Below are 25,771 nucleotides of genomic sequence, written 5' to 3' on the forward strand. Positions count from 1 at the left end.
AGAACATTCCAGAAACGATCGCTAACGTCTGCGACGATCGGGGCGATCGCGATCGCTTCGATTGTCCTGAAAAAACACACGTACGTCGATCGGAATAAAATCGAATATTCATATGCGGGAACAAAGAAAAGATCATGAATTATTATTAACCCTATTTTGCATATACCAGACGATCGGGGCGATCATATGAGAACCCCGGGGGGGGGGGGGCACTTCCCTATATGGCCTATAAGGGGACGTGCCGCTGGATAGGGTATGGTTTTTGGCCGCCCTGAACAGGGTATATAATTTCAAGCTCCTCTGTCCTAAACAGGCGCTGAACCTGTCTTAGACAGGGTGTGGCTGCAAAACTGTCGTCCATGTATTTACATTGTTTTCGCTTTCGCTTCAATAAAAAGCATTATTTTATTTGGTGGGATCGGTGTTTTCGCATTTCAATCTTCAATGCGTCAAACATCGCGTACAGGACGCAATCACAATAAGCGTAAATGATTGTTGATGTTGTTTTGTCCTAAATAGGGTCTTAAAATAGCGGGTGTTGTCCTACACAGGGTAGGCATTTTAAGTTTTTATTGTCCTAAACAGGGTCAGGGTTTCAAACCCCCAGCGGCACCCCTATACCTAAACTTAGGTCAAGTACCCACCCCGGGATGAGAACCCTCTTTTTACATTCATTTTAGTCATCAACACAGCGTGTATATTGCTGGTTTTCACTGTCACGCAATCAAAAAATAAATTCGAAACCATTCAACTACAGAAGCTATGAATTTCAAATATTATAGATGATAAATAGATAAACAATTTCTCCAAGTTTCGGGAGGTGCATGCGGCTGAGCGTTAAAAACAAAACACACCTTTATTTTTGGTTATTTTTCCCTCAAGGGTCTCCACGAATATTAGCTAAGATAACGCTTGCTCCTTTGCCGCCGTTTTTCTGCTTTTGGCCTCCAAATTAAACGAGATTCTTCCAGCTTAGCATGCAGGCAGGATAACCTTGGCTCACAGGCAAGAGTGTCAAAGCCGTATGAATGAGTGGGCGATCCAAAGTGAGCCGGCGGGGAGCCATTTTCTCACTGGCTCCCCGCCGGGTCGTTTCGCTCGCCGACTTGTTCATTGAAGCTGGGAAGCCGCTCGTGCGTGTGACGGCAAGCAAGGCTCTCTCTGCCTTAAGCTCTGCTGTATGTGCTGTCTCCTTTATACCTCTGGCAAAAAGAAGAGAATAAGTGCTAGTACGAATTTTGCCTGAGCTTTATCGACAAGAACGTCTTGCATGTAAAGTCCTCGAAATCCTGCAGGGTGTTCGCAAGTCGACATTGCTTACAGAATTCAATGGTTTTAATCCTCTGGTTTTATAATTCATTTCCAAATCCACCTTAAAGATACAGCTACAAGGTTATATTCCACCCTTGCAATCCACTCTCGTATAAACTCCCGATGAAAATAATTGCGCTTTTCCTCTTCACCGGCGAAATACTCCTCACATTTAACTTCATCTTCTGCACTTTGCGCTTAAGCTGCGTTGTTGATGTGGGAACCCTTAAATTGAAGAAAGGCATTTTATATTTCATTAAACCACTAACATAAAAGAAACTCGCCGAATAACAATATGGATCGGCGAAAAAACTGGCTCTGCTGTAGAAAATACGGCCAAAATTTCTGACAAACTTCTAGAACTGTCCCCACCTACGCGAAAGAATTAACATACAACTGCAACACGCTGCGCGCATACTACACACTGAAAAAACTTGTAACAAAACCAAAAACAAAACGAATCCGGAAAAATATCCGGTTTTAGTACCGGATTCGTTTTTCGTTCTTGTTTCCAGAGATTCTGAATCCTAAATCTATATAAAACATTGTATCCAAACACTTTTGAACACGCAGTTTTATATTGTAAGCAGTACTTTAAAATGACTGCATAGTTCATTCAAGTTCCCCTTCCAGAGTCGCCCTTTTTGTGATTTTTTTCCGTTGTCTTTCTCTTTCGAGCAAAAAATTAAAATAAAAGGCTGATATGAAGTGGCAGTGACTTTCAGTTATCCACCCTGTTGTCAATACAAATCTATGAAATCTTTTCTGATATAATCGAACTTACTTTTTCATACTTTAGTACTACGAGAGAGTGAATAGCAACTGCAAAGAGCCACTACTACATTTCACGTACTTTGTTTTAGACGGCTGAGCGGAAAAGCGCGAGCTTGCTGTTCTTTATTGATTGAGATATACGGAAGTGCTTTCAAATGATTTTATTTGATCAGTTCCAGTTTTTAATAACACAGATGAACAAGTCTTGATAACTATACATGACTATAGGTAGAAGTATCAAATATACCAAATCAATGTTTTAACTGAACTGCAAATGCTCTCATTTGCATTTTTACCCAAATTTTCTAAAAATTAACGCAATTGGATCCAGCAAACAAAAGCCAAGAACCCTATGGTAAAAATAACTTTCACGATGAAAGTACTTTGAAAGTAACAATTTTTTTTCTTGGTTCAAAGAGAGACTGAAAGGGATTTTATTAGACACAATTAAAAACCGCTGAGTTGAGTACTTGCGCCTTCACTTCGGTCAGTGGATTTACCCAAAACTCCCGTCGAGCCTCAATGCACGACGGAGGAGAGAGAGTCACGTGATGTCCGTGTCGAGATTGCTTTCCGCATTAAAGGCGTTCAGATATTACGTGTAAAGTATAAATGCATGGGGTGGAAATTAGAAACAAAATTCACGTACGCAGTGACAGGCAGTACTTTGCGATAAAATTGAAACTGCATGGGGACGCTCTCCAGGAAAAAACGCGGGATTCTCTCAACCACCGTGTAAAGGCACAGACCAAAGCTTGTGGGAAGGCATATTTTACACCCGCTTTCAGTGTTACGTACATAGCCACCTTTCTACATCCATCCGTCTTTTGACGTGCTGCTTGAAATGAGTCATTCAAAACCGATGCATACCGTTGTTGGTTTCATGCAAATGAGCCCTCAAGTTCAGAAGGTCATGCTAGTGGGCTGTGATTGGCGGATTTTGATTTGTCTTGTTTGTTTAACACGTCGAAAGATGAATGTCGATAAAAAGCCGCTAGGCATATAACACTGAAAGCGGGTGTAATACAAAATAGCTTTTGCCTTAAACTTAGAATATATTGTGCTTTATTATCCTATCAGTAAAATTTATCCCACTTAGTTATCCCACTTAGGATTTACTCTGCGCTTTTGCTCGCAGGTCATATATAATTTCCAAGGCTTGCCTGGGTGTTATTGACTCTGGATTGAGCACTAAAAGCGCTTTAGTGAGTTCATTTTCAACTTGCAAATCATGCGAAGAAATCGCCACCATTTCTGCACTTGATGTAGGTTGAGATTTATTTGAATCCTTTATGTTCTTTTTCTTATTCATTCTCTTTTCTTTCAAATTGTTATCATCTTCCAAAGTGACCTCAAGTATGTTGTCTTTTTCTTCTAAACTGAGGAGAATTTCCCTTGCGCGAGTTTCAACTGCTGTAGGAACTCCTGCGAGTTTTGCTACGTCGATGCCGAACGATTTCTCATCACATCCATGCTAAAGAGAAAAAAAAAGAGGGGTTAAAAGTAACCTATGGCAAAATTGCCCCATTAGTAGATGACGGAATTAAAATTAAGCCTAGTTTATACGAATTGAACATGTTTGTTATAGTATCAGTTGCTTACACAAGCTATTCATTTATAAAAAAGTGCCATTCATTGATACCGCGTCGAGAACCAACACCAGCTATTGGTCACAACGGGATTTAAACCTGTTACCTCTGGATTTCAAGTCTTGTGCTCTAACCACTCGGCCAAGCTGCCTCCGCGATAATTTGACCCACAGAATAAATGTAACAGTACTGTTGTAAACGGCGTTTGTTAATGTTATAATTGCACTATAACTTACAATGACTTTATAGGTGAAACTTAACCCATCCTTGGAATGTTTGGCTGTAACATGGTAGCTGTCGACGCGAGGCAGAATGTGAGCGAGTTTAGCAAGCTGATAGTAGTGTGTAGAGGCTAACGTCCTGCACTGTATGGAACTGTGAAGATGTTCTATTACTGACCAGGCAATGGACAGACCGTCCAGCATCGAAGTACCACGGCCTTCGAAAAAGAAAATTATACAATTATACAAACAGTTAAAATCTCCCTCAAATATATTATCCTGCTCAATCTTGCGGAATATCGTCTGGATGAAGTCACTCAGCCTACCACCTCAACGGCTAAGTATCCACCGATATTCCGCGCGATTTCGCAGGATAATTGTTAAAGGACCCTAGTAAGACACACCTTGAAATCCGAGCATTCCATCATTTTCGATACCATCGAAAGTACGAAATTTGTATGGCGAAGCGAAATATTAATGTATCGCCGCAAGTTGTGTTACTGGAAGTCTGCCAAATTACATTTAGCAGTTTTACAGTGATATCTTTCGTTTAGACACGCTCCGCGTAACATAAAATACCGAAAATCCCGTACTATGTCAACGAAACAAGGGCGTGGCTGGTAAGGGTCCTTTAAGTATTATGAAGTATAGAAACAGACAGCTCTATATTAACCATAACGTGTTGAGCTCGTACCTACTTCGTCCACAACAACAAAAGACTTGTCAGTGGCTTGAGCTAAAATGAAAGCAGTTTCCAACATCTCTGACATAAAGGTTGACTGATGCTGTACAAGATTATCACTGGCTCCGATCCGTGCAAATACTCGATCAACAACCCCTGAACAACGCAACAGAACAAAACAGTCACGTGAGTAACAATACCTTAAACAGGCTTTTTTAAAAGCAAGTTTTTTTACAAGTTCTTGTATCAGGCTGTTTATTTCCCTTCTAACGGGCTGTCTTTAATAAAAAGTGCCTGTGTGGCCAGATTGCTATGATATGAAAGTTAGCCTGAGAATGAGTTCCAGTACCTTGCTACTTTCTGGTCCTCAAGATCACCCCGAGAACGGTTTGGAGAAATAAAAAAGCCTCGTTATGCACTCAAACGTTCAATTTCTTTCACACTCAGTGATGCAGTTTTCATTATTTTTGGTGCAAGCTTAAAAAAAAAAACAGAATTCAAGAGCACCGCGCGGATCATTTCGATAAATATCTGTTTGGAAAGCCTCAGATTTTCTTTGTGAAGTGTCAATAATAATAATAATATAAATTTAATATTTATATTGCGCATTTTCTATAAAATAATCAAATGCGCATTACAAACATTGCAATAGATACAAAAATAAGAACCTATTTACAATCTTTAGAAAATTAAAAACGAAACCTACACTATTTACAATTAGCTATAAGAAAAATAATTTGCAGAAAAAAAACTCTAAAAAAATCTTAATATAACCTAACAAAATGCCTTGCTAAATAAAAACGTCTTAAGTTTCTGTTTAAAATTACTTTTAATGCATGCAGATGTAATGCTTATGGGAAGACTGTTTCAAAGCCGTGGCGCTGCCGCCAGGAAGGATCGATCCCCCATGGTAGCTTTTGTGAAACCCTTTGGGATGCTCAGAAGAATTTCCTTGTTATTTCGCCGTAAATCATAGCGGGATGGCGGTAAAACAGAAATTAAATCGATGAGATATTTAGGGGCTGAGCCCTGGAGTACTTTAAAGGTGATCAAAAGGATCAAAAGTGTCTCCTCAAACTTAAGTGATATGGGAAATTTAATGACTGTTGTTTTCGGTGAGATAACGAAGGAAAATCCAGCCACAATTTTCAGAAAAGCAACAAAATCTCGTAAATTCGAATAACAAGATTTCCTTCCCCAAAGATGTAACTACGTTAGTTTACACAAATATCCCTTGAAAAGGCCCAACAGGATATGGGAAAACAGAGGAACGACATTGGGTGCTCCTAACCTGAAAGGTTTTTCTCATCCTAGTTTGACTCACCAGTTACTAATTAAAGAACATCCAAAAAAAAAAAAACACCTACATGTAAAGAAACGTCATGATTATTGTAGTTACCTATCGTTGCACTTTGCGCTGGAACAAATGAGCCAGCCTGTGCAAGAATCGCTATCAAAGCATTTTGACGAAGAAATGTACTCTTTCCTGTGGGATCAAAAAAATTAAGATTTAATAATAAGCCATTTACTTACCTACGAACGAGAAAGTGTGTTCAACCCATGTGAGAAAGGTCATGGGTTTGATTCCTGTCGGGATTCCATGTCCCAAAGTCTTGAAAACTGGATAGGCCTTTGCAGCTAAGGCCTACTCTGGGACCCAAAATCGCCCAAAATCGCCGAAAGTCGCTTTAAAAAGAATAGATATTTTCTGTAACAATGCTTTATGGTGTACCATGATGATTCTCATGTACATTTATACCACAACTGTACTTAGGACGGTCGCCTAAAATTGCCTAAAAGGTCACCTAAAATCGCCCAAAGTCGCCTAAAGTCGCCCTAAATCGCCTAAAGTCGCCCAAAATCGCTTTAAATCGCCCAAAGTTGCCCGTAATTTTGGCCAAAATAAGCTAAAATCGCCTAAAGTCGCCGTAAGTCGCCCAAAGTTACGGCGACTTTGGGTCCCAGAGTAGGCCTCAGCTACGCCCTGGGACATTCAAAACAAAGTTAAGTCAAGCTTGACTGGTTGAAGTCTTTTTGGTTTGGATGTTCCAGTGCGTAGTTTGCCCCCCGCAAGGTGTAACTTTGTACCATGTGATCGTTAGCTGCAAAGGAACCATTTACATCTCCAACTGATCTTATATATTATATATTATTTTTATATTAGTTAATTTTGATTTATTTGTTTGTTATCTTAATATAAATATTTTTCTCTCGGAGATATTAGCTTATCCCAGCTACCCTGTAAATCCGAGATAAAAATAATAAAGTTAATGATGTATGTATGAAATTGACAAGAATGCTTGTCATCTAGCTAATGGGGTTCAAGTCCCGTTCTGACCACTATCTGGATTTGTTCTCGGCTGCCCCGAGTTCAAATCCTCGACCATGCTTTGTGAATAGCCAACTGGTCTGCCTCCTGCCAGTTGGGATTTTTAACCATGTTATGTTTATTTAATATATTATATTTGTTTCATATACACGGCCCACAAGCTTCTAGCTTTAAACACAAACCGTGTATAAATAAAGTTGCTTTATTTTATTTATTATTTATAGATTTTGGTAACGGCAGGGTGTTCAGGACAAAACGCTAAATATTTTAAGCTGACAAAGTCTCGCTTAGGGTTCCACGTGAAGAAATAAAAAAACGCGATGATAATGCGGTCTATGCCGATCAAGCACTCTCTCCTCCGCAGAGGCCTCTTTCGTGGGGGAAGGCGAAAAAACACGGGGGGAGGAAGGCGAAAACACGAAAAATGAAAAATGAAAAGTGTGCCCCGCGCGCTTTCGTTTCGATTCTCTCCAGGCTCCGCGCGCTTACTTTTCACCTCTCCCCGTTCCTCTCCCTATTTCCCAGCCCGAATCGCCCGAAACACGAAAGAGACCTCTGCGGAGGAGAGAGGATCAAGCATGAAAATGAAATCAGGTATAAGGCCAAGCCAAATATTTTGATTATCGTCATAGGTGACATATAAATTGCATGAAGAGTTACAACGATTGTTTCCTTCCTTTCCGTTTATTTTCCGTTTCCGTTTATTGTTTCTGTTTCGATTTCGTACTTTTACTTGGTTACATCATTGTTTGGTGGAAAAGGAAACCCTTTCGGGCTTTTACAAGAACCCCACTATTTTATAGTTTCTACAGCACATGCAGCCATGGGGCCAGGAGGGAACATCTTTTTTGTAAGTCAGTAGTGTTTTCAGGTGGCTCTAGCTTCTATTGTTTGTTTTGGGCTACTTTAAGTTTCAAAAAGCATTTTAAACAACAGGGCTTCCACAGTCAGGAAAAAATGCTTTTGTTTTAAGGTCAGTAAAAACTCAGATGACTAGCACTCTTGCATATGAACGTTTGTTTTGGACCACTATAAGCTTTAAAGGCGTACAACAGAAATACCCCAGTTAGGAAAAAAAAATTATTTCTTCTTCTTAAATCAGTAATTATCAGTATTTTTAGGTGGCTAACAGTATTTTCAGGTGGCTCCTGCTTATGAAAACGTCAAGTTTTGGACATCTTTGTCAAGAGAATCCTTCTAACTACACGTAGGGTAAAACGCTTACCACCCATGTTTGGACCAGTAACAATCCAGACGTTTTTCTCTCCCAGATCACAGTCATTACAAACAAAGCTGTCAGGCTGAAGCATATCTACCACAGGATGGCGGCCGCCTTTTACCACAAATTCCTTTTGATTTCCTATGACAGGTTTGACATAACCTCTTTGTACAGCTAGCAGTGCTAGAGATGAAGACACATCCAACTCGGCTAATGAAACAGCCATTTGTTTCAGACTCTCTGCATGGGATGTTACCTGCATTGAATGAAACCAAAATTCTATGAGTTGGAAAGATCAAAAATTAATTTCTTCCTAACAATATCTATACATTGCCTAGCTGACAGTGAAGAGAATAAGAAAATTCATCAATAGTGGTTCCAATACTCAGATCTAGAATAAATTGTTAGTCAGAAAAAACCACTCCTTTCTGAAAATGTTTCGTTGAAAACACTTTCTTTGTGTTTCTTTAAATGTATACACCTTGATGTAAATAACAGTAACACAGTCAACCACCTCTCACTACAAGCCACGACTTTTCTAAAATACCAAAATTTTGCTTGTCAAATCACTCTAGTCACAACCTCTCACGAGCGAACACCTCTGGTAGGCAACCACAACGAACTTTGATAAAACGATATTCCCCCATATTACGATAAACGTTTTTCAGCCCGACCAATGTTTATAACAGTAAAATGTATGGAACAAAATCCCAGTTTAACGACACCCCGATATAACGAAGTGGTTTCACCAGTCCCTTGGTACAGCGTTATATCAGGGTTACACTGTATCGTTTTAAGGTAAGTGGCCACTTTACATGATCCGACCTAACCATGGGTGCCAACTGGGTAACAAGATATAACCCTGATATGATGATAAAGTTTGTCGCATTTTTAATGGTTGCAAGTGACTACTGTTTCATTGTGACACTGTTACCTGTAACGTCACGACCATCTCCCATAAGCGTCAACATAGCCTTGGCATTTTGAGTGGTCACTTAAGGGAAGCCTGACTATTCTTGTTGTTAATGTTATTTGTACCTGATTACAAAGTTCTTCTGACAAGGCCTTCTGAACTTGTTCATTTTCCTCTTGCAGAGCTTTTAATTTGGCATTCAGTTCTTGGAGTTTCAAAGTGCTGTAACGAACTTTGCCTGCAGTACTTTCCACCTGAACAAAATCCTTGTTTCCTTCCAAAAGTGATTTCTTTGCTGTAGGGATTTCCACAACTCTTATGAAGGACTTGTGGTTGTTGATAACAAGACGGGGAATGTTCAGACTCTCTCTGTAATCAACAATAAAATTATCAAATAATTCAACAAAGAGAATTGTTAGTAGTTTCAAAGTAAAACCAACATTTTTACATCTACATGTAGTAATGTTGGGAAGTCCTGTTCCAAACGTAAGAGCAAATCCGATTTTTTACTGCTTTACATACAAATCTCGATTTTAGCAGTGAATGAAGAATGATTGCTTTGGAGAAAATTAGTGACTTTAGATGGAGAAACTGAGTTAAATACACACTGGGATTTTAGACAAAAAGAAAAGCTGACCTCCCATTTTCTTACCCCACGGATCCACGGATTTCGTCTTAAAAAAGCACACAATTTGAGGATTTTCGCCATAAATTGAACAGATTCGTGGATTTTGAAAATACAGCAGATCCCACATAAGCTGAGAATTTTGTTCTTAAACCCGGATTGTCTGTCTTAAAATTTGGATCATGGATCGAAGTTCGTATTATGAAACTTTCTTGGCCTTGCTTTGGTATGAATGCGTTTTGAGACTCATACAACTTTTGACTTTGTTTGAAAAATTGTCATCACAAACCAACAACGACAGTGCAGTGCAGTGAAACTATACATAAAAATGGAAAGTTTCCAGCAATGCAAAACCGGTTTTGATCGAAAATAGTGCCGGATTGGGCAAAGAAATAGCCTCTTCTGTTTACTACTGACTTGTCCTGAAAAAAACAAAAACAAAAAACATGCACCCCAAAGAAGTACCTGTAAAGATCTCTCAATTTATCAACTTCTCTCGTGTTGTCTTCAAGTTTCTCCTTAAGTTCGTCGGCTATGTTTGAGTAGCCTTCCATGACACTGTAATCAGACATAAGCTCACCAACTGCAGTGCTGAGCTCTTTATACAATCCATCTAACAAGCTGAAGTCCTTCATTAACAAACCCTCAATAACATGTAGGTCACCACTAAAGTATGTGTCATAAAGCAGGGAAATAGCGTTCCTGTAGAGGACAATTGCACCGTGTATGGAACGGAGATCACTCAGATTAGCAGACCCTGTAGCAACCTTCAAAACAGAAAACAGTTATGTGTCAAATGACAGGGTGGTAAACCAGGGCCATAAGAACAAAAAACATTTGCCAATTTTAGAAACCCCCCCCCCCCCAAAAAAAAAAAAAGAAAAAAAAAAGAAACGGGGGGTTCTTAACTCACAGATTGTTACTGGGGTCACTATTGCTTCTTCAAGTGCTTCTTGTTTTGTCCCCAGTAACAGTCCCATAAGCGACTGCAAGAAAAGACTCACCCCACAGTTCATCTGGTTTCTAAAGTGTCACATAAGATCTTCATTTTGTAGAAAAGGCATGCTCAAACCACAAAATGGAGATGCATGCTTAACAAAACGCTTTTTCAGGCGCAGGCGAAATGAAATCGATGGAGTCTGCCTTGTAGAAGAGGCTAGCGCAAACCACAAAATGAAGACCCTCTTCTGAAAGTGACACTAACTTGTAGAAAACAGGGCAGCTCAAACCACAAAACAAATTTCCTCCTTAAATGCTTTCTCAGATAGAAGAAGAAATGAAAACCATGGGGTTGTGTAGTTAGAGTTGGAGCCAGCCTTTTCTATCCCATTGATATTAATTTCTTTTGCCATCTGACAAAGCATTTACGTGAGGAAATTTTTTTGCAGTTGAGCGGACCTTTTCTGTGAAAAGAAAATGCCACTTATTAATTTTTCCTTGGTGTTGAACACCCCTTCATAGTTTGATAGGCCTGTGTAACATCGGTGAAGTCTTTGGTCTTCCTTTTGTTGACATCCGTCAAAGGGTGGGTAGGTGGGGAGATCACCCATGGCAACCTAATAAAGCAGCTTACATGCATGTCACATGGCCTTTACTCCTCTTTCAATACACCCAGGCTCTAGGGGTGCTCTAAGAAGGCAAATCTGGCTCTTTATTCCATTAGAAAATTTTACTTCCTATAAGACCTTCCCTTAACAAGTTCAGATGTGTTATGTGGTTTGTTAGACAAACAATGTCATGCAACTCCCTCTTTTCACATCTTGAAAAATTAAATTCTTGTCCCCAGAGCCGCTTGTCCCTCTTTGCCGGCAAAGCCTAGGGCATGAGGAACAAGTGGCTCTGGGGACGCATGATTTGATTGGCCAGATTTTTAACAAAAGAAATTGTTTAAAATCTAGCCAATCCAATCATGTGTCCCCAGAGACTTGTTCCTTGTGCTCCAGCCTTTGCCAGCTAGGAGGGACAAGGGGCTCTGGGATTATACCTGGCACGAAATTGGATAGAAAATTTTGGTGGAGTTTTTTCTGTATCTCGACTAGCTCGACTGCCTTTACATTAAAGTTATTCTGTACGTTATTAGGTCCTCTTTTAGTAACATTCCGGTTGATCTGTAAGTACTCAACTATACTCGATTCACTCTGAACCACAATAAAGTCTATTAGACCATCAAAACTCTTCTCACATCATCTTGATTGAACCCTACCACATGATAAAACGTTTTCTCAATTCTACACAACTATTAACATCACATCTTTACTCTTATCATCTCGAGTAAACTTTCTACTCTTATCTCTCAAGTCAAATATACCACATAACAACTTTTCTCAACTCGTCTCAACTCTACTACACCATTACAACTTTTTTCAACTCGACGCAATACGTGAATACCCAACTGTTGTACCCTTAGCTACTCTGCTGGACACCACTTGAATCTGTTTTACTATCATGTACTCTACTCCCGCATCTACGTACATGTACGCCACTTGACTGAACTCATCTCTACTAGTAAGATTACACTCTGTTCTACTCTACTCTACTAACAATATTCTAGTCGTCTCTACTTTACGATTGTCGATTGGACTGGTCTCTACTCTCAACACTTCTTTATTCGTCTCCGCCACGCTACTGTACGTTAATATAAGCTTATGTGACTGTTCTCGTCTCTATTCCACTCGACTCAACTGTACTCTACTGTACTGTACTCTACTTTGCTCTAGTCTACTATACTTGATTCGAGTCTACTATACTATTACGCTACTTTACTCTACTCTACTCTAGTATAATATACTTTATTCGAGTCTACTCTTCCGGACGCTTCTTTACGCGACTCAACTCTACTCTGCTATATTTGATTCGAGTTTACTCTACTGTAGGCTACTCGACTCAACTAAACTCGACTCGACTCTACTGGTCTCGACTCTACTCTGTACTCTACTTGACTTGACTCGACTCTACTCCCCTTGACTCAACTCTACCCTTCTCCACCCTACTCTTCTCGACTGTACTCGACTCGACTCGACTACGGCCCTACGTTTTCATTCTAAACTTTACGATTTACAGCCCTACGTTTTAATTCTTAACTCTACACTTCTAGGGCCCTACGTTTTAATTCTAAACTTTACGCTTTTACGGCTCTACCTTTTCATTCTAAACTTTACGCTTTTACGGACCTACGTTTTCATTCTTAACTGTAAATTTCTACGGTTCTATGTTTTTATTCTTGAACTTTACGCTTTTACGGCTCTACCTTTTCATTCTAAACTTTACGCTTTTACGGCCCTACGTTTTCATTCTCAACTCTCCATTTCTACGGCCCCACGTTTTCATTCTAAACCTTACGCTTTTACGGCTCTACCTTTTCATTCTAAACTTAACGCTTTTACGGCCCTGCGTTTTCATTCTTAACTGTACATTTCTACCGCTCTACGTTTTCATTCCAAACTTTACGCTTTTACGGCTCTACCTTTTCAATCTAAACTTTACGCTTTTACGGACCTACGTTTTCATTCTAAAGTGTACATTTCTACGGCTCTACGTTTTTATTCTAAACTTAACGTTTTTACGGCCATACGTTTTCATTCTAAACTTAACGCTTTTACGGCTCTACCTTTTCATTCTAAACTGTACATTTCTACGGATCTACGTTTTTATTCTAAACTTAACGCTTTTACGGCCATACGTTTTCATTCTAAAGTGTACATTTCTACGGCTCTACGTTTTTATTCTAAACTTAACGCTTTTACGGCTCTACGTTTTCATTCTTAACTGTACATTTCTACGGATCTACGTTTTTATTCTAAACTTAACGCTTTTACGGCTCTACGTTTTCATTCTAAACTGTACATTTCTACGGATCTACGTTTTTATTCTAATCTTAACGTTTTCACGGCCCTGCGTTTTCATTCTAAACTGTACATTTCTACGGATCTACGTTTTTATTCTAAACTTAACGGTTTTACGGCTCTACGTTTTCATTCTAAACTGTACATTTCTACGGCTCTACGTTTTGATTCAAAACTTGTCGTTTTTACGGTCCTACGTTTTCATTCTAAACTGTACATTTCTACGGCTGTACGTTTTTATTCTAAACTTAACGCTTTTACGGCCATAGGTTTTCATTCTAAACTGTACATTTCTACGGATTTACGTTTTTATTCTAAACTTAACGCTTTTACGGCCCTGCGTTTTCATTCTAAACTGTACATTTCTACGGCTCTACGTTTTTATTCTAAACTTAACGCTTTTACGGCCATACGTTTTCATTCTAAACTGTACATTTCTACGGATCTACGTTTTTATTCCAAACTTAACGCTTTTGCGGCCATACATTTTCATTCTAAACTGTACATTTCTACGGATCTACGTTTTTATTCTAAACCTAACGCTTTTACGGCCATACGTTTTCATTCTAAACTGTACATTTCTACGGATCTACGTTTTTATTCTAAACCTAACGCTTTTACGGCCATACGTTTTCATTCTAAACTGTACATTTCTACGGATCTACGTTTTTATTCTAAACTTAACGCTTTTACGGCCATACGTTTTCATTCTTAACTGTACATTTCTACGGATCTACGTTTTTATTCTAAACTTAACGCTTTTACGGCCCTGCGTTTTCATTCTAAACTGTACATTTCTACGGATCTACGTTTTTATTCTAAACTTAACGCTTTTACGGCCATACGTTTTCATTCTTAACTGTACATTTCTACGGCTGTACGTTTTTATTCTAAACTTAACGCTTTTACGGCCATGCGTTTTCATTCTTAACTGTACATTTCTACGGATCATTTCTACGTTTTTATTCTAAACTTTACACTTCTAAGGCTCTACGTTTTCATTTTAAACTTTACACTTCTACGGCCCTACGTTTTCATTCTAGACTTTACACTTCTACGGCTCTACGTTTTCGTTCTAAACTTTAGTGCATTTCATTCTTAACTCTACACTTCTACCGCCCTACGTTTTAATTCTTAACTTTACACTTTACACTTCTACGTCCCTACGCCGGTTTTCCTTCTAAACTTTACTCTTTTACGGCCCTACGAGTCGTGTCGAGTCGAGTCGAGTCGAGATGGAGTAGAGTAGAGTGGTGTACAGTACAGTAGTATAGAGTAGTGTCGAGTAGAGTAGAGTCGAGAAGAGAAGCGTATAGTAGAGTGGAGTAGAGTAGAGTGGTGTAGAGTACAGTAGTATAACGTAAAGTGGAGTAGAGTCGAGTCGAGTTGAGTCGAGTCGAGTCGAGGTGGAGTAGAGTAGAGTGGTGTAGTGTACAGTTGTATAGAGTAGAGTCGAGTCGAGTAGAGTGGAGTCGAGTAGAGTAGAGGTGAAGTAGAGTAGAGTAGAGTGGTGTAGAGTACAGCAGTATAAAGTAGAGAGGAGTAGAGTAGAATAGAGTAGAGCAGTGAAGTAAAGAATGTAGCGGAGAAGATTGTAGCAGAAAAGAGTGGTGGTAATAGATCCTTATAATTCTCTCTGTGGACTAGTATTCCTATATCCCTTTTATATAGGCTTTGATTGGCCGGTCGAGTTAGTCGAGGCAAAAAAAAACTCCACCAAAATATCGTATCCAATTTTGGGACACATTTGTCTGGGATGAGAATGGAAAAATTACTTTAATCCTCTTACCCTTTGCATTTTACGTTCTATATCTGGGCAGACCTTTAAGGCCTTCTGCAGTTCCTCAGCAAGGTGCCTGTTCATACAAAAAAATTCAACAGCATCCAACCTCTTTTGAATAACATCAACCTCAGTTGATGGTGCACACAGACGGGAATGGAGAAGTCTCTGTCCAGATGCAGTCGCTGTGTTATTCATGACTCCAAAAAGCGTAGCTTTCTTGTCCGTTCCCATCAAGGGTTTTGTCAGTTCCAGAGCACGTCTTGTATTAGAGTCTATTGCCATGTGGGTTTGATGTGAGAACTTGGAAGGTTGACTTACAAGAGGAGCAACATCTCTTTGAGTGTATGACACAAACCTAAGAAGGGCAGCACCAGCCGCCATTTCTAAGGATGAAAACTGTGACGAGATCTGCAAAGAGTTGAAGATTTCTGAAACAGTGCTTGCTTCTTGAGATGAATCCATATTGAACCAGTCAGAAGGGACAATTGTGAGGTGATAATCTTTTACATGCTGCAGTGAAGAGCTTTTTATGTTCATCCCTGTTTTAGGATTGTGCTGGACTTGAGAATCTTCCAGGTGTTCCTCAGCCATTAATATCTGTTAAAAAAAAGATTAGTAAAAAAAACTGAGAGGTACTAGTTATAGCTAGGGATATTGCAACTGATGAGTTAATTAGATATCCTATGGTTAATGGTAATAATGCAAGTGTAGCATAATGTGTTTTACTGGCAATTCGAAAGGTGCATTGCATAAGTTTCTATCCATGTGATACATATTTTACTGCTACAGAGAATTGCAACCTTGTTTGATTTATAAAATCGTATAAAGGTTGCCTTCAGTTGTTTCCAGGCTGATGCCATCCCACTGACCAAATTAATTACACCAGTGTGCAAACTGTGCCAACAACGTAAATTATTTGTTATGGACTCAGTGTGAAAAATATAGGATTAAAGGGTTAAAATAGAGAGAAAGAGTAGGGGGGAGGGGAAGGGATTAGTTCGCATTTGAGCCAAAATAGCCAATTAGGCTGAAGCTTATCCCGGTTTCTGTAACGTTTAGCGACTAAAAGCATACTACTCCTCCCTGGATGGGGTTCTAGTCCATCGCAGGGTTACTCCCAGCATTAAATATGCTGATACCCATTTAACATACACCTGAGCATTAATGGGCTTGAACGGAAACCACTCAATCCTGAGTCCAGCGCAGGGTGTCTGGAAAACCCGAATAGCGAATAGCGAATAGTCGGGAATAGCGAATAGTACGAATAGTCGCGAATAGTGACGAATAGTCACGAATAGTGATGAATAGTCGCGAATAGTGACGAATAGTGACGAAAAGTCGCGAATAGTGACGAATAGTGACGAATTAGGGACATGTAGTTCCCAGTACCTCGCAACAACGTGGGATTTTCCCGCTAAAATGGATGCTTAGTATAGTAGGAAAGAAGGTATATTTAATAAATGATCAACGGAATTCTTATGTTTTATACCATTGAAAAAGCCTATTCATTAGCTTCTTATTGTGTTTTCTGTTTTCTGGCCGGTGATCGACAACCCCAGGCAGAGTCCAGAAAAGAAAAGGGAATAAAAATTAATGCAAGCAAGCGTTGCGTGACGAGCCTAAACAACGGCTGCGAATAAGACTGGCTTTGGCGTGTTGTTTTTTATAACAAAACTTCTAATGTCTTTTCACATTGATAAACTAATTACAGACCACTTTTCTCTCATTTGTATTTTATCGTTTTGCTGATAGAACATGCCTCGGATCGCGATTCATGAGAACGAAATGTGAGTAAATACAGTTTATGGTCGGTCGGCATTGAGATATAGGCTTAATAGATCAATAAAAGTGATTGTTATGGTTACATCTTGACTTACACTCTCTTTTTTTGAGTGAGCGGAGAAGCATATAACAAATATAATTTGCTTGAACTTCTAGAATGCTCTGTGCATTTGGCGGTAATTTTGTAGAAACCCTGTAGGCTTATTCACGACGACTATTTGTCACTGTTCGCGACTATTCGCTATTCGCTATTCGGGTTTTCCAGACACCCGTCCAGCGCACTAACCATGACACCACCAAACCCACCAATTAAAGGTCAGTAGTTAAACATTACTTTTTATACATTCCCAGAGACATAACATATATTTATGAAATTTCTAGAAGAACATAACTATGCATGTGCAAAGAAAGGGTTACTTGATTGTTTACACCTATGGTGCCACGCCCACCTCTGCAGGGTTAACCCTCGACAAGTCTTCCTCCAAGTTCTCAACAGAAGACACTCCAAGATAGAATTCACCAGTTGACAGATCAAGCCAGGCCAGTCCAAGAGACGAGTCTGGTCCCTGAGCAATGCTCATCAGGTAATTGGCATCAGGTTTTAGTGGTTCAAGCAGTGTACCTGGTGTTACAAGCCGTACAACTTCACGATGGAGTAATCTGGATTTGGCTGGTGTCCTGATACCAAACGAAAAGAAAACAGTGTTACAATTTGCAAGCAGCAAGAATAATTAAATGTTAAAGTGAAGCAACAACTTATTAATTAATAAAATCAAGACGACTATGTGTCTTTAACGCAAAACCAGTAATTACAGCAAGGCGCCCAAAAGTGTGACCACTTTTAATTTATTCACATTCTTTCATGCAGATTTAATCCAATCAGAAGTCAGCTGCAAGCTATCCACGGCTTTTGATTGGATTAAATCTGCACGAAAGAATGTGAATAAATTAAAAGTGGTCACACTTTTGGGCGCCTTGTTGTAATACACATATGATATACAGAAAACATTCTTGGTCTGAAGGACACTCTTCAATGCAGTTCAACTAACAACTTTAACAACAAAGAAAGACGTTTGCCTGACAGTCAGCAGTATGTGAATGCTAGCACTGACACACATGGAAGAGGGGGTTCTAGCACAGCAGTTCAAGCTTTTTTCCCCCTGAAACTCGGCTAGCATTGGGGGGAAAAACGGCTTAAACTGCTGTGTCCAGAACCCTCTTCCAAGTGTGTAAGTGTAAAATAATGCAAACAGCAAGCAGCATGTGGTCCAGTGAAGCCATAATAAATGTGCAGATGTGCCACAGAAAATATTTTTATTGCAAGAATGTCGGCGCTGGTTAATACATACACAAAGATGTGCCAGAATCATTTACTATTGAACAAGTATCATCACAAGTGTATATGGCAAAAAGGCAGCCGCAAGATATTCGTCCGATGTTCTGCAAATGTTTTATGGCCCAATACTGGAGGAGGACAAACAAAAACCTGCCTTAAGCGATGGTAGAGGACCAAACCCTTTCTGATGCCATTAAAGACCTTCCTCTAGAACTTCGTGGGATAATTTTCAAACACTTTATTGCCATAAAAATAAGGCAACAAGCGGCTCTAGGCTGGGAGGAGGTACATCAGGCTATTAAAGAGGTGCCTTTCTGCGAGAAACAAAATTGGTCGTAAAGGTCTCGTATTATAGGAAATGCAACACTTGCGGCCAGAATGGACTCTGTACTGTGTTTAAAAATGGAGTTTTTCACTATTTCGGCTATCCTGTGTTTGACGTTTACGACTATGACGAAACCTTTCAGCAAGTCTGGTGACCACTTCAATTTTGTTTTAGAACAGCTTCAAGTTGAAATTCTGTGAAGCGGAAAATTTTGTGCAACCCAAAAGCTTTTGTTTGTGCTAAATATAGAGCTTACTCATTCAAGTGTGTTAACAAGTCGTTAATGGGTTGTGAAATCTGTTTATTTTCAACATACTTGAAATACCATTGTATATACGTATCACTAACATTTTACTTTCAATTGACATTAATTAGACTGACATTTTTGGCAGGACATGGCAGATTACTACATGTATATAGATTTTGGTTCTTTCTTTGACTCCTTTCTGCCCCCTCACCCCTTGTTAACTCAGTGTGACTGGTGCCCTGTTGACTCTGTGTGGGGATATACATGTATGACTGGGTTACAGAGATTGTTAGTCATGGGAATGGTTTTCTGTCTAGGGGCAGGCTGGTCACTGTGATGGCTCACGAACATTTTTGTCACCCATCTTCCATAAAGTGCAATGCAGTTGTTAATAGTAACTAAGTAAATAAATTAATTAATTACTACAACTTTATTCGCACCCATTAATTAAATTAAATTTACAATGCATATAAGAATAAAAATAAAGTAAAGTGCATGGCTGCCCAAAATAACCACCATTGTATGGGGGCCCGTTCTGGTCAAAATTACATTAATTAAATTTATTAAATCAGAATTAATAAAACTGTTTGTTCAATTATTTTTGTGGTGTTTTACAAATAATTATATCTACTCTTCGAATTATTTTTACGTCTTTTAATTTATTTTACTTGTCTTAGATTTTTCATTCCTTCCGTGAATTATTTTTTCCTGTGCACGAATTTCTTAGCAAATCCCATACGCCATTGCACACTTTTTGGAATCCCATAAGCCTTAGGGTAATTCCAAGATGGCGACCAGAAGTGTGGTTATTCGAGAAAGAAATGAGGGAGGTTTTCGTCATTTTTTACAAAATTTAAAGGCAGTGTTTCGGCTATTCTTGACTCCTGAGAATGCGCATTTAAGGACGTTCGCGCGAAAATCTTCCAACATTGCAATAATTATTTTTCTTAAAATTTCACCAGAGCTAGTTTATTAGTTACTTTTATCAGAAATGTAAAAAAAAGTGGGGGTCACCGATTTCGTTTCCGAGATACGATAACCGAAAGAGGGCGCGTATTTGGATAAATTTCACTTCGTCACTCGATATGACCTCAGCGGCTTCGGGCCACAAAATATTTTAAATGAATTGATGTAGGCTAACTTTCTTTGTCTGAATTTACTTTAGTGGGTCCATTGTACAAATATATTTCGCTTTTGAAGTCCCTTAAGGAAAATCTTGCCTTAAAGAATTGGATTTGCGAACACTCGAGACTGGAAAATGTGACTGATTTGGTCGCGCGCGAGGGGAGAAAATGAAAAAATAACAAACTTCCAACATTGGAATTTCGCTCATTTTTTGTCAATCAGTAGAGATTTATCAGTAAAGGTGGTATATCCCGAAAAAAGTGGGGGTCACCCACCGTTTAAGAGAGGAAACTGCAAGCGAAGTTAATGGAACGGCTACCCACCCTATATGTGTTTGGAAAGTTTTCTCAGCGCGCGCGCTCCTGCATGACGTGGCGTGACGTTGCGACATAAATTACGTGCGCAGTAAGGATGCGCATAAACAATTAGAGCGAACGTCCTTAACAAATGATGCTTTAGTTGGGGCAAGACGTCTTTTGCTAGATGCCAGAAGGACCTTATCTCTGTTGATAAGTGACTTGCAACAAGGCGACCCCAATATAACTATGCTTTTGAAACAAAGATGTAACAATCCACTTGAAAGGGGTTACATTGTCCAAGTTTGAAGTTGGTGATTAATTTTTCTTCCATATAAAATGAAATAAAACCATTTCCTCTTTGCCCGAGTGTGAATGAGTCGTTTAACAACAAATGCAGTTTTGGTTCATTTGACCTGCAGTCATTAACAAAAAATCCCATAGAAACTTGTCTACTCCCAGCATTCTTTATTCCTTTTTTGTAACAAACCTCAACAGACTTTCATTGTAAATCGTATTACAATAGACCTTTTGCAGCCTATTTGTTATTCTTTTGTGTAAATGCAAATTGCCTTCCATCTGAGTACCTTTCAACAACGCTTCCAACTCTTTCTCGAGCTGTTTAGCAGTCCATTCTCTATTAACTTCAAAACCAGATATAAGCTTAACTCGTTTGGATTTCTCGAGCTCGATCTTTTCTACTTTGGAAGGAACTCGATCATGCTCATATTCAATAACAATTACATCTTTTGACACGGTCAGTGACTCGCGGGGTCGTCCAGCGGGACGCCGATAAGGATACGGTCCAGGACGTGCAGATCTTGACCTTGAACCTCTAGAATTAAATCTCGATCCCGCAGTTGGAAATCTGCGATGAAGTTCATCAACAGCGTTTTCTGATCGCGAACTGCCCGAGTTACTTGGAGCTGTAGCACGATTAGCGTTTGATCTCCCCACTACGTTTGACAATTGAGTTATAGTTTCAATTGCAGTCTCTGCAATGCGTATTATTTCATATTCTGTGTATCGCTCCACGTGGAACCTTCAGCCGCCATATTGAACGAGGGTGAACAATGGCTTATGGGATTCCAAAAAGTGTGCAATGGCGTATGGGATTTGCTATGAAATTCGTGCACAGGAAAAAATAATTCACGGAAGGAATGAAAAATCTAAGACAGGTACAATAAATTAAAAGACGTAAAAATAATCTGAATAGTAGATATAATTATTTGTAAAACACCACAAAAATAATTGAACAAACAGTTTTATTAATTCTGATTTAATAAATTTAATTAATGTAATTTTGACCAGAACGGGCCCCCATAACCATTGGCTCACAAGATTGGGCAGCCATACTTAGTGTTTATTACAACAATTTATAAAAGGGTCAGGTGTACTAAAGATTAAGATAACAACTACACAACACACAAACACACACGAAAAATCTAAGTAGGCTTAAAAAATTTAGTGAAAAAAAAGATGGAAAATAATAATAATAATAATAATATTTAAGATTTCTAAGGCGCAAATTAACATGTAACAAATTAACATAAAAATAAAGTATATGGGCAGATTAACTAGCAGAAGAGAGGAAATTGAAAACTAGAGTAACTGTTATAAATAATACTACTCACTTGTTAGGAAACTGTGGACAAATTGCTAGTTGAAATCCTTGTTGAACAAGTGTTGTCAGCCAACTGTCTAAAGACCGCACAGGGAACCCAGCCATCAATTTATTCACATTGGGATTCTTTGATATTCGTAAAGATGTTTTCTCGGCAACTTTCACAGCATCACCACTGTAAATTTCATAGAAGTCGCCGACTTGGAAGAGCACAATAAAGTCTGGATATTTGTTCTTGATTAACAAGTACTGTTTTGATAGACCAGGCATTTTGAGATTTTTCTCTGGTAAGGCACTTGAGCTTGTTGCCATTAACTTGCTGATTTTCCAGAATAGCTTTGTTCTGGCAATTAAAAAAAATCAACATTAATTTTTTGAATAAGGTAAAATGCCTTTACCCCCCTCCCCCTTCCCCCGCCAAAAATGTGTCTCGGATATCTATGCTAGTCCGAACGTGACAAAATATCAAGTGGGATAATGTTTTATTTTAAGATATATTTTTATACATCATCCTTTTTATATTTATGTCAAGTTGTCATTTATTTATGTCAAAAAAACATTATCTTATGTCATTGTGTTTTTTGCTATATCAAAATGATGTTTCATTAAAACAAATAATCATTGTTTCATACATAACGTGGTTAATCTTGATGTCAAGTTGTCACACACTTTTACACATTGAGAACGTTTCTTACATGACATAAGTAATTTTTTCATGTCAGGTTGTCGCACATTTTTATATATCAAGAAAGGAGAGATACTCTCTTGATCAGCAAATATCGCGGTCAGGCAGGAGTCTGGGTATGACCAGTTGAGCACAAACAAAATGGCGGCCAATAATCGGTTCGAGTGTAGGTTGTTTAACCCCTTGACGATTTCCCCAACTGAAGTCGATTTGCCCCCAACCCGAAGTCGATTCAGGGCCGTAACCAGACCTTTCCATGGACGTGGCAAGATTTTGCGTAGTGGGTTCTAAAAGCATGCCCTCCAAAAATTTAGAAATCTAGAAGCTATGAATCTCTTTCAGAGAAAAATCAATCTCGTTCAACTAGGAATTATTTTTCCAACAAAATATACTTTGTTTTTAAGTTTGGCTAAAAATTTAGACGACGCGTGAGTGCCTCGTCTTGCCTCTTGCTAGTTACGGCCCTGCGATTAGCCCCCAGTTTGTCACCCCTCGTTCACTTTGCGAGTATCTATCGAAATCGAACTTCATTGAATGTTAACAAGGCTTTGAGTATTCAATTCAAACAATAAATACCAAAAACGAACCTCATCGAATGATAACAAACAAGTAGCCTACTTTGAGTTGAGAGTGTGGATAGATAACAAATCTAGAAGCGAAACTCAATTTAACTGCTTTCACAAATATTGCGAGGTTTTGTGTATTCAATCAAATACCGAAACCGAACCTTATTAAATGTTTACAACCAAGTAGCCTACCTTTGGTCGAGTTGATGTGAGTGTAAATAGATAAGATAAGTGAAAACTAGAAGCGAATCTTTGAACAGGAAACCTAGAACGAAACTTTGAACAGAAAACTAGAAGCGAAACTTTAAAACGGAAGATAGAATCGATTTGTTTGTAGTATTCGATAGTTTACTAAGTTTGTAGACAAATTTTATTCGGGGGCTAATCTACTTCTAATTCTACCATTATTTTTGAACTCAAAAGATACCTTGAATAGAAAAGGACTTCCTTTAAACGTCAATTCTGAGCGGAGTTTTAAAACAACAACGACGGCGTCACCAAGGACAAGGTCGATTGAAAACTCAATTTATAGTTGACTTACAAATCTCGCTAGAACTACTGTTTTCTTTCAAATCTCCGTTACGGTTGAAAAACTGAATATCGCAGACAGTGCTCGATTCAAAATAATAACTAATAACGCAGAATTTGAACATTACGCGTTGTTGTTTTGCTGCATGTGAATTGCGTGAATGTGTGCACGCGCTGAGTCGCCGAAATGCTAATTACACCTTTTGAATAGCGTTGACCGGTGTGGCCTTTAACGTCTTTATTAATATTACCGCCATTCGACAAGGAAAAATTATTTGCTCGAAAACATGCAATTTATCATGAAAAGATGTGCTGTCAGCGAGAAGCCTTTAAAATATATGTTGTGGTTTAATTTTATCTATGGTTTAAATTTTTTCAAACCAGTTTGATTTTCATTTCCCTTTGTTTCAGATTATGATAATGAACATATATAAGACAATGAAAAATAAAAATCAAACTGGTTTGAAAAATTTTAAACCAAATATAAAATTGAACCACAACATATACGAAAGTCGCCAAACAAAAATTTTTATCAACAGAACAATAGCTTGTCCGTGCGTTGTGCATTATGTAAATTTCTTCACTGTCATCCGCAAAACAACAACGAGCACATTCACACAGTCAGGCGGAATCTTGGAAGGCAAACAAGATCTTTGATTTAAAACCAATATAGCAGTATGCTCAAGAAAGAGACTAACGGAAATCAAAACACCATGGTTTTTGACATAAATAAATGACAACTTGACATAAATATGAAAAGGATGATGTACAGAAATACATCTTAAAATAAAATATTATCCCACTTGATATTTTGTCACGTTCGGACTAGCATAGATATCTGTGGCCGGGAGGGGGGGGGGGGGGGGGAGTGGTACCTGCAAGCCACGATCGTCACACTCCACTGCTTTTGCGGTATGCGTACGTCTCTAACCAAAGTTGTTCCTTAAATTTAATTCGGATAGAAGATGCATCTCGCCTATCGTTTACTAAACTTTTGACCTATTTTTTGGCCACTGAACTAGGTCACGTTGTGCAGGCTCGTGAAGGAGAAAAAGATGTCACAAATTGCAAGCGCGCAAAAGCAGCTAATAAAGTTGTAGGCCTTGCTAATCGGTGCAGTATTTGACTCGAATTAAACAGAACCATATTGAGATACTTTAACTTTTGTAAAGACACAAATATGAAGTGCAAACCTACCTAAAACACAAAAGTTCAAGAGCTCTTCTGCTAAACACTTTGCCACTCGCTCCCGCCATTTTCAATTATTTATGCGCCAACGGTACAAAACACAGCGGATTCTGACGCCTTCACAAAGTACCTCATGTAACCCAAATAAAACACACGTGGGGCGATCCGAAAACAGGCAAGATGGCGGTGGTTTGCTGTGTGGATTTTCTTTGAACGACGTTACCTATTCTGTTAAAATATGTTTGGTTCAACTGCCGTACCATTCCATCATTTAGACGGAGTAAAACTTTCTCTGTACACGCCTGAAGAGACCAAGAAACTCAGCGTGAAAAAGTTATCAAATCCAGAAACATTCGACGCGTTGTTGCACCCAAACTTTGGGGGTCTCTATGATCCAGCGCTAGGTCCAACAGACAAGGACGACCTGTGTGGAACATGTGCTCAGAACTATATTTACTGCCCTGGACATTTTGGTCATTTGGAACTTCCTTTGCCTGTATATCATCCATTATTTTTCAAGGAATTGCTGAAAATTTTACGTTCATCTTGTTTCAAGTGCGGCGACCTTTTATTTTCCAGGACTGTTAAGCATGTCTTTGTATGGTAAGTAATGTTGACTTGGTTTTGTGTCATTAATATATGTATAAATAAAAAGTGGCTACATGTGCATGCCCAGAAACTCCATTCATAGAAATTAAGCTTACATGTGACTTGTTGATCACTGTTTCATCATAAAAATTGGGATTTTCAATTCCAAGGAAAAGTTATTATCAGTCAATTC

The 25,771-nt window shown here is 38.8% G+C and overlaps 2 protein-coding genes across 3 annotated transcripts in view; one reads left to right on the forward strand and one right to left on the reverse strand.

Annotated features, from left to right (window-relative positions):
* Positions 1–2,240: 2,240 nt before the first annotated feature.
* On the reverse strand, positions 2,241–25,064 carry LOC144637804 (DNA mismatch repair protein MutS-like). Of its 2 annotated transcripts, XR_013567803.1 has the most exons (12): positions 25,000–25,064; positions 22,034–22,366; positions 17,520–17,748; positions 15,295–15,885; positions 10,129–10,430; positions 9,164–9,407; positions 8,132–8,381; positions 5,977–6,063; positions 4,590–4,733; positions 3,911–4,113; positions 2,782–3,559; positions 2,241–2,750 (listed from the first exon to the last, which is right to left on the reverse strand). XR_013567803.1 is itself a non-coding variant. In XM_078496887.1 (11 exons), exons 1-11 carry the CDS (start codon positions 25,056–25,058, stop codon positions 3,194–3,196), a joined length of 2,808 nt encoding a protein of 935 aa, XP_078353013.1. In that variant the 5' UTR covers positions 25,059–25,064; the 3' UTR covers positions 2,241–3,193. The 2 variants fall into 2 exon arrangements, 1 of the variants encoding a protein (XP_078353013.1); XM_078496887.1 differs by having other exon boundaries at positions 2,241–3,559.
* Positions 25,065–25,204: 140 nt separating this feature from the next.
* Positions 25,205–25,771, forward strand: part of LOC144638596 (DNA-directed RNA polymerase I subunit RPA1-like) — a 57,483-nt gene continuing 56,916 nt past the window's right edge. The window contains exon 1 of the mRNA XM_078497785.1: positions 25,205–25,593. Within this exon, the coding sequence (XP_078353911.1) occupies positions 25,229–25,593 (365 nt within the window). The 5' untranslated portion in view covers positions 25,205–25,228. The remainder of the gene's footprint in view (positions 25,594–25,771) is intronic.

Source organism: Oculina patagonica, chromosome 14 (assembly GCF_052425735.1).
Source record: "Oculina patagonica isolate OP01 chromosome 14, crgOcupat, whole genome shotgun sequence".
In the NCBI taxonomy this organism is placed as follows: Eukaryota; Metazoa; Cnidaria; class Anthozoa; order Scleractinia; family Oculinidae; genus Oculina; species Oculina patagonica.

Excerpts from the sequence above, each read along its gene's own strand:
- LOC144637804 (XM_078496887.1), bottom strand. The coding sequence starts at position 25,058 with ATGGCGGGAGCGAGTGGCAAAGTGTTTAGCAGAAGAGCTCTTGAACTT. Across the intron at positions 17,749-22,033 it reads TGTCCACAGTTTCCTAACAA|GACACCAGCCAAATCCAGAT; the intron begins GTGAGTAGTATT and ends GTTTGGTATCAG. Across the intron at positions 8,382-9,163 it reads CAGAAGAACTTTGTAATCAG|GTAACATCCCATGCAGAGAG; the intron begins GTACAAATAACA and ends CATTCAATGCAG.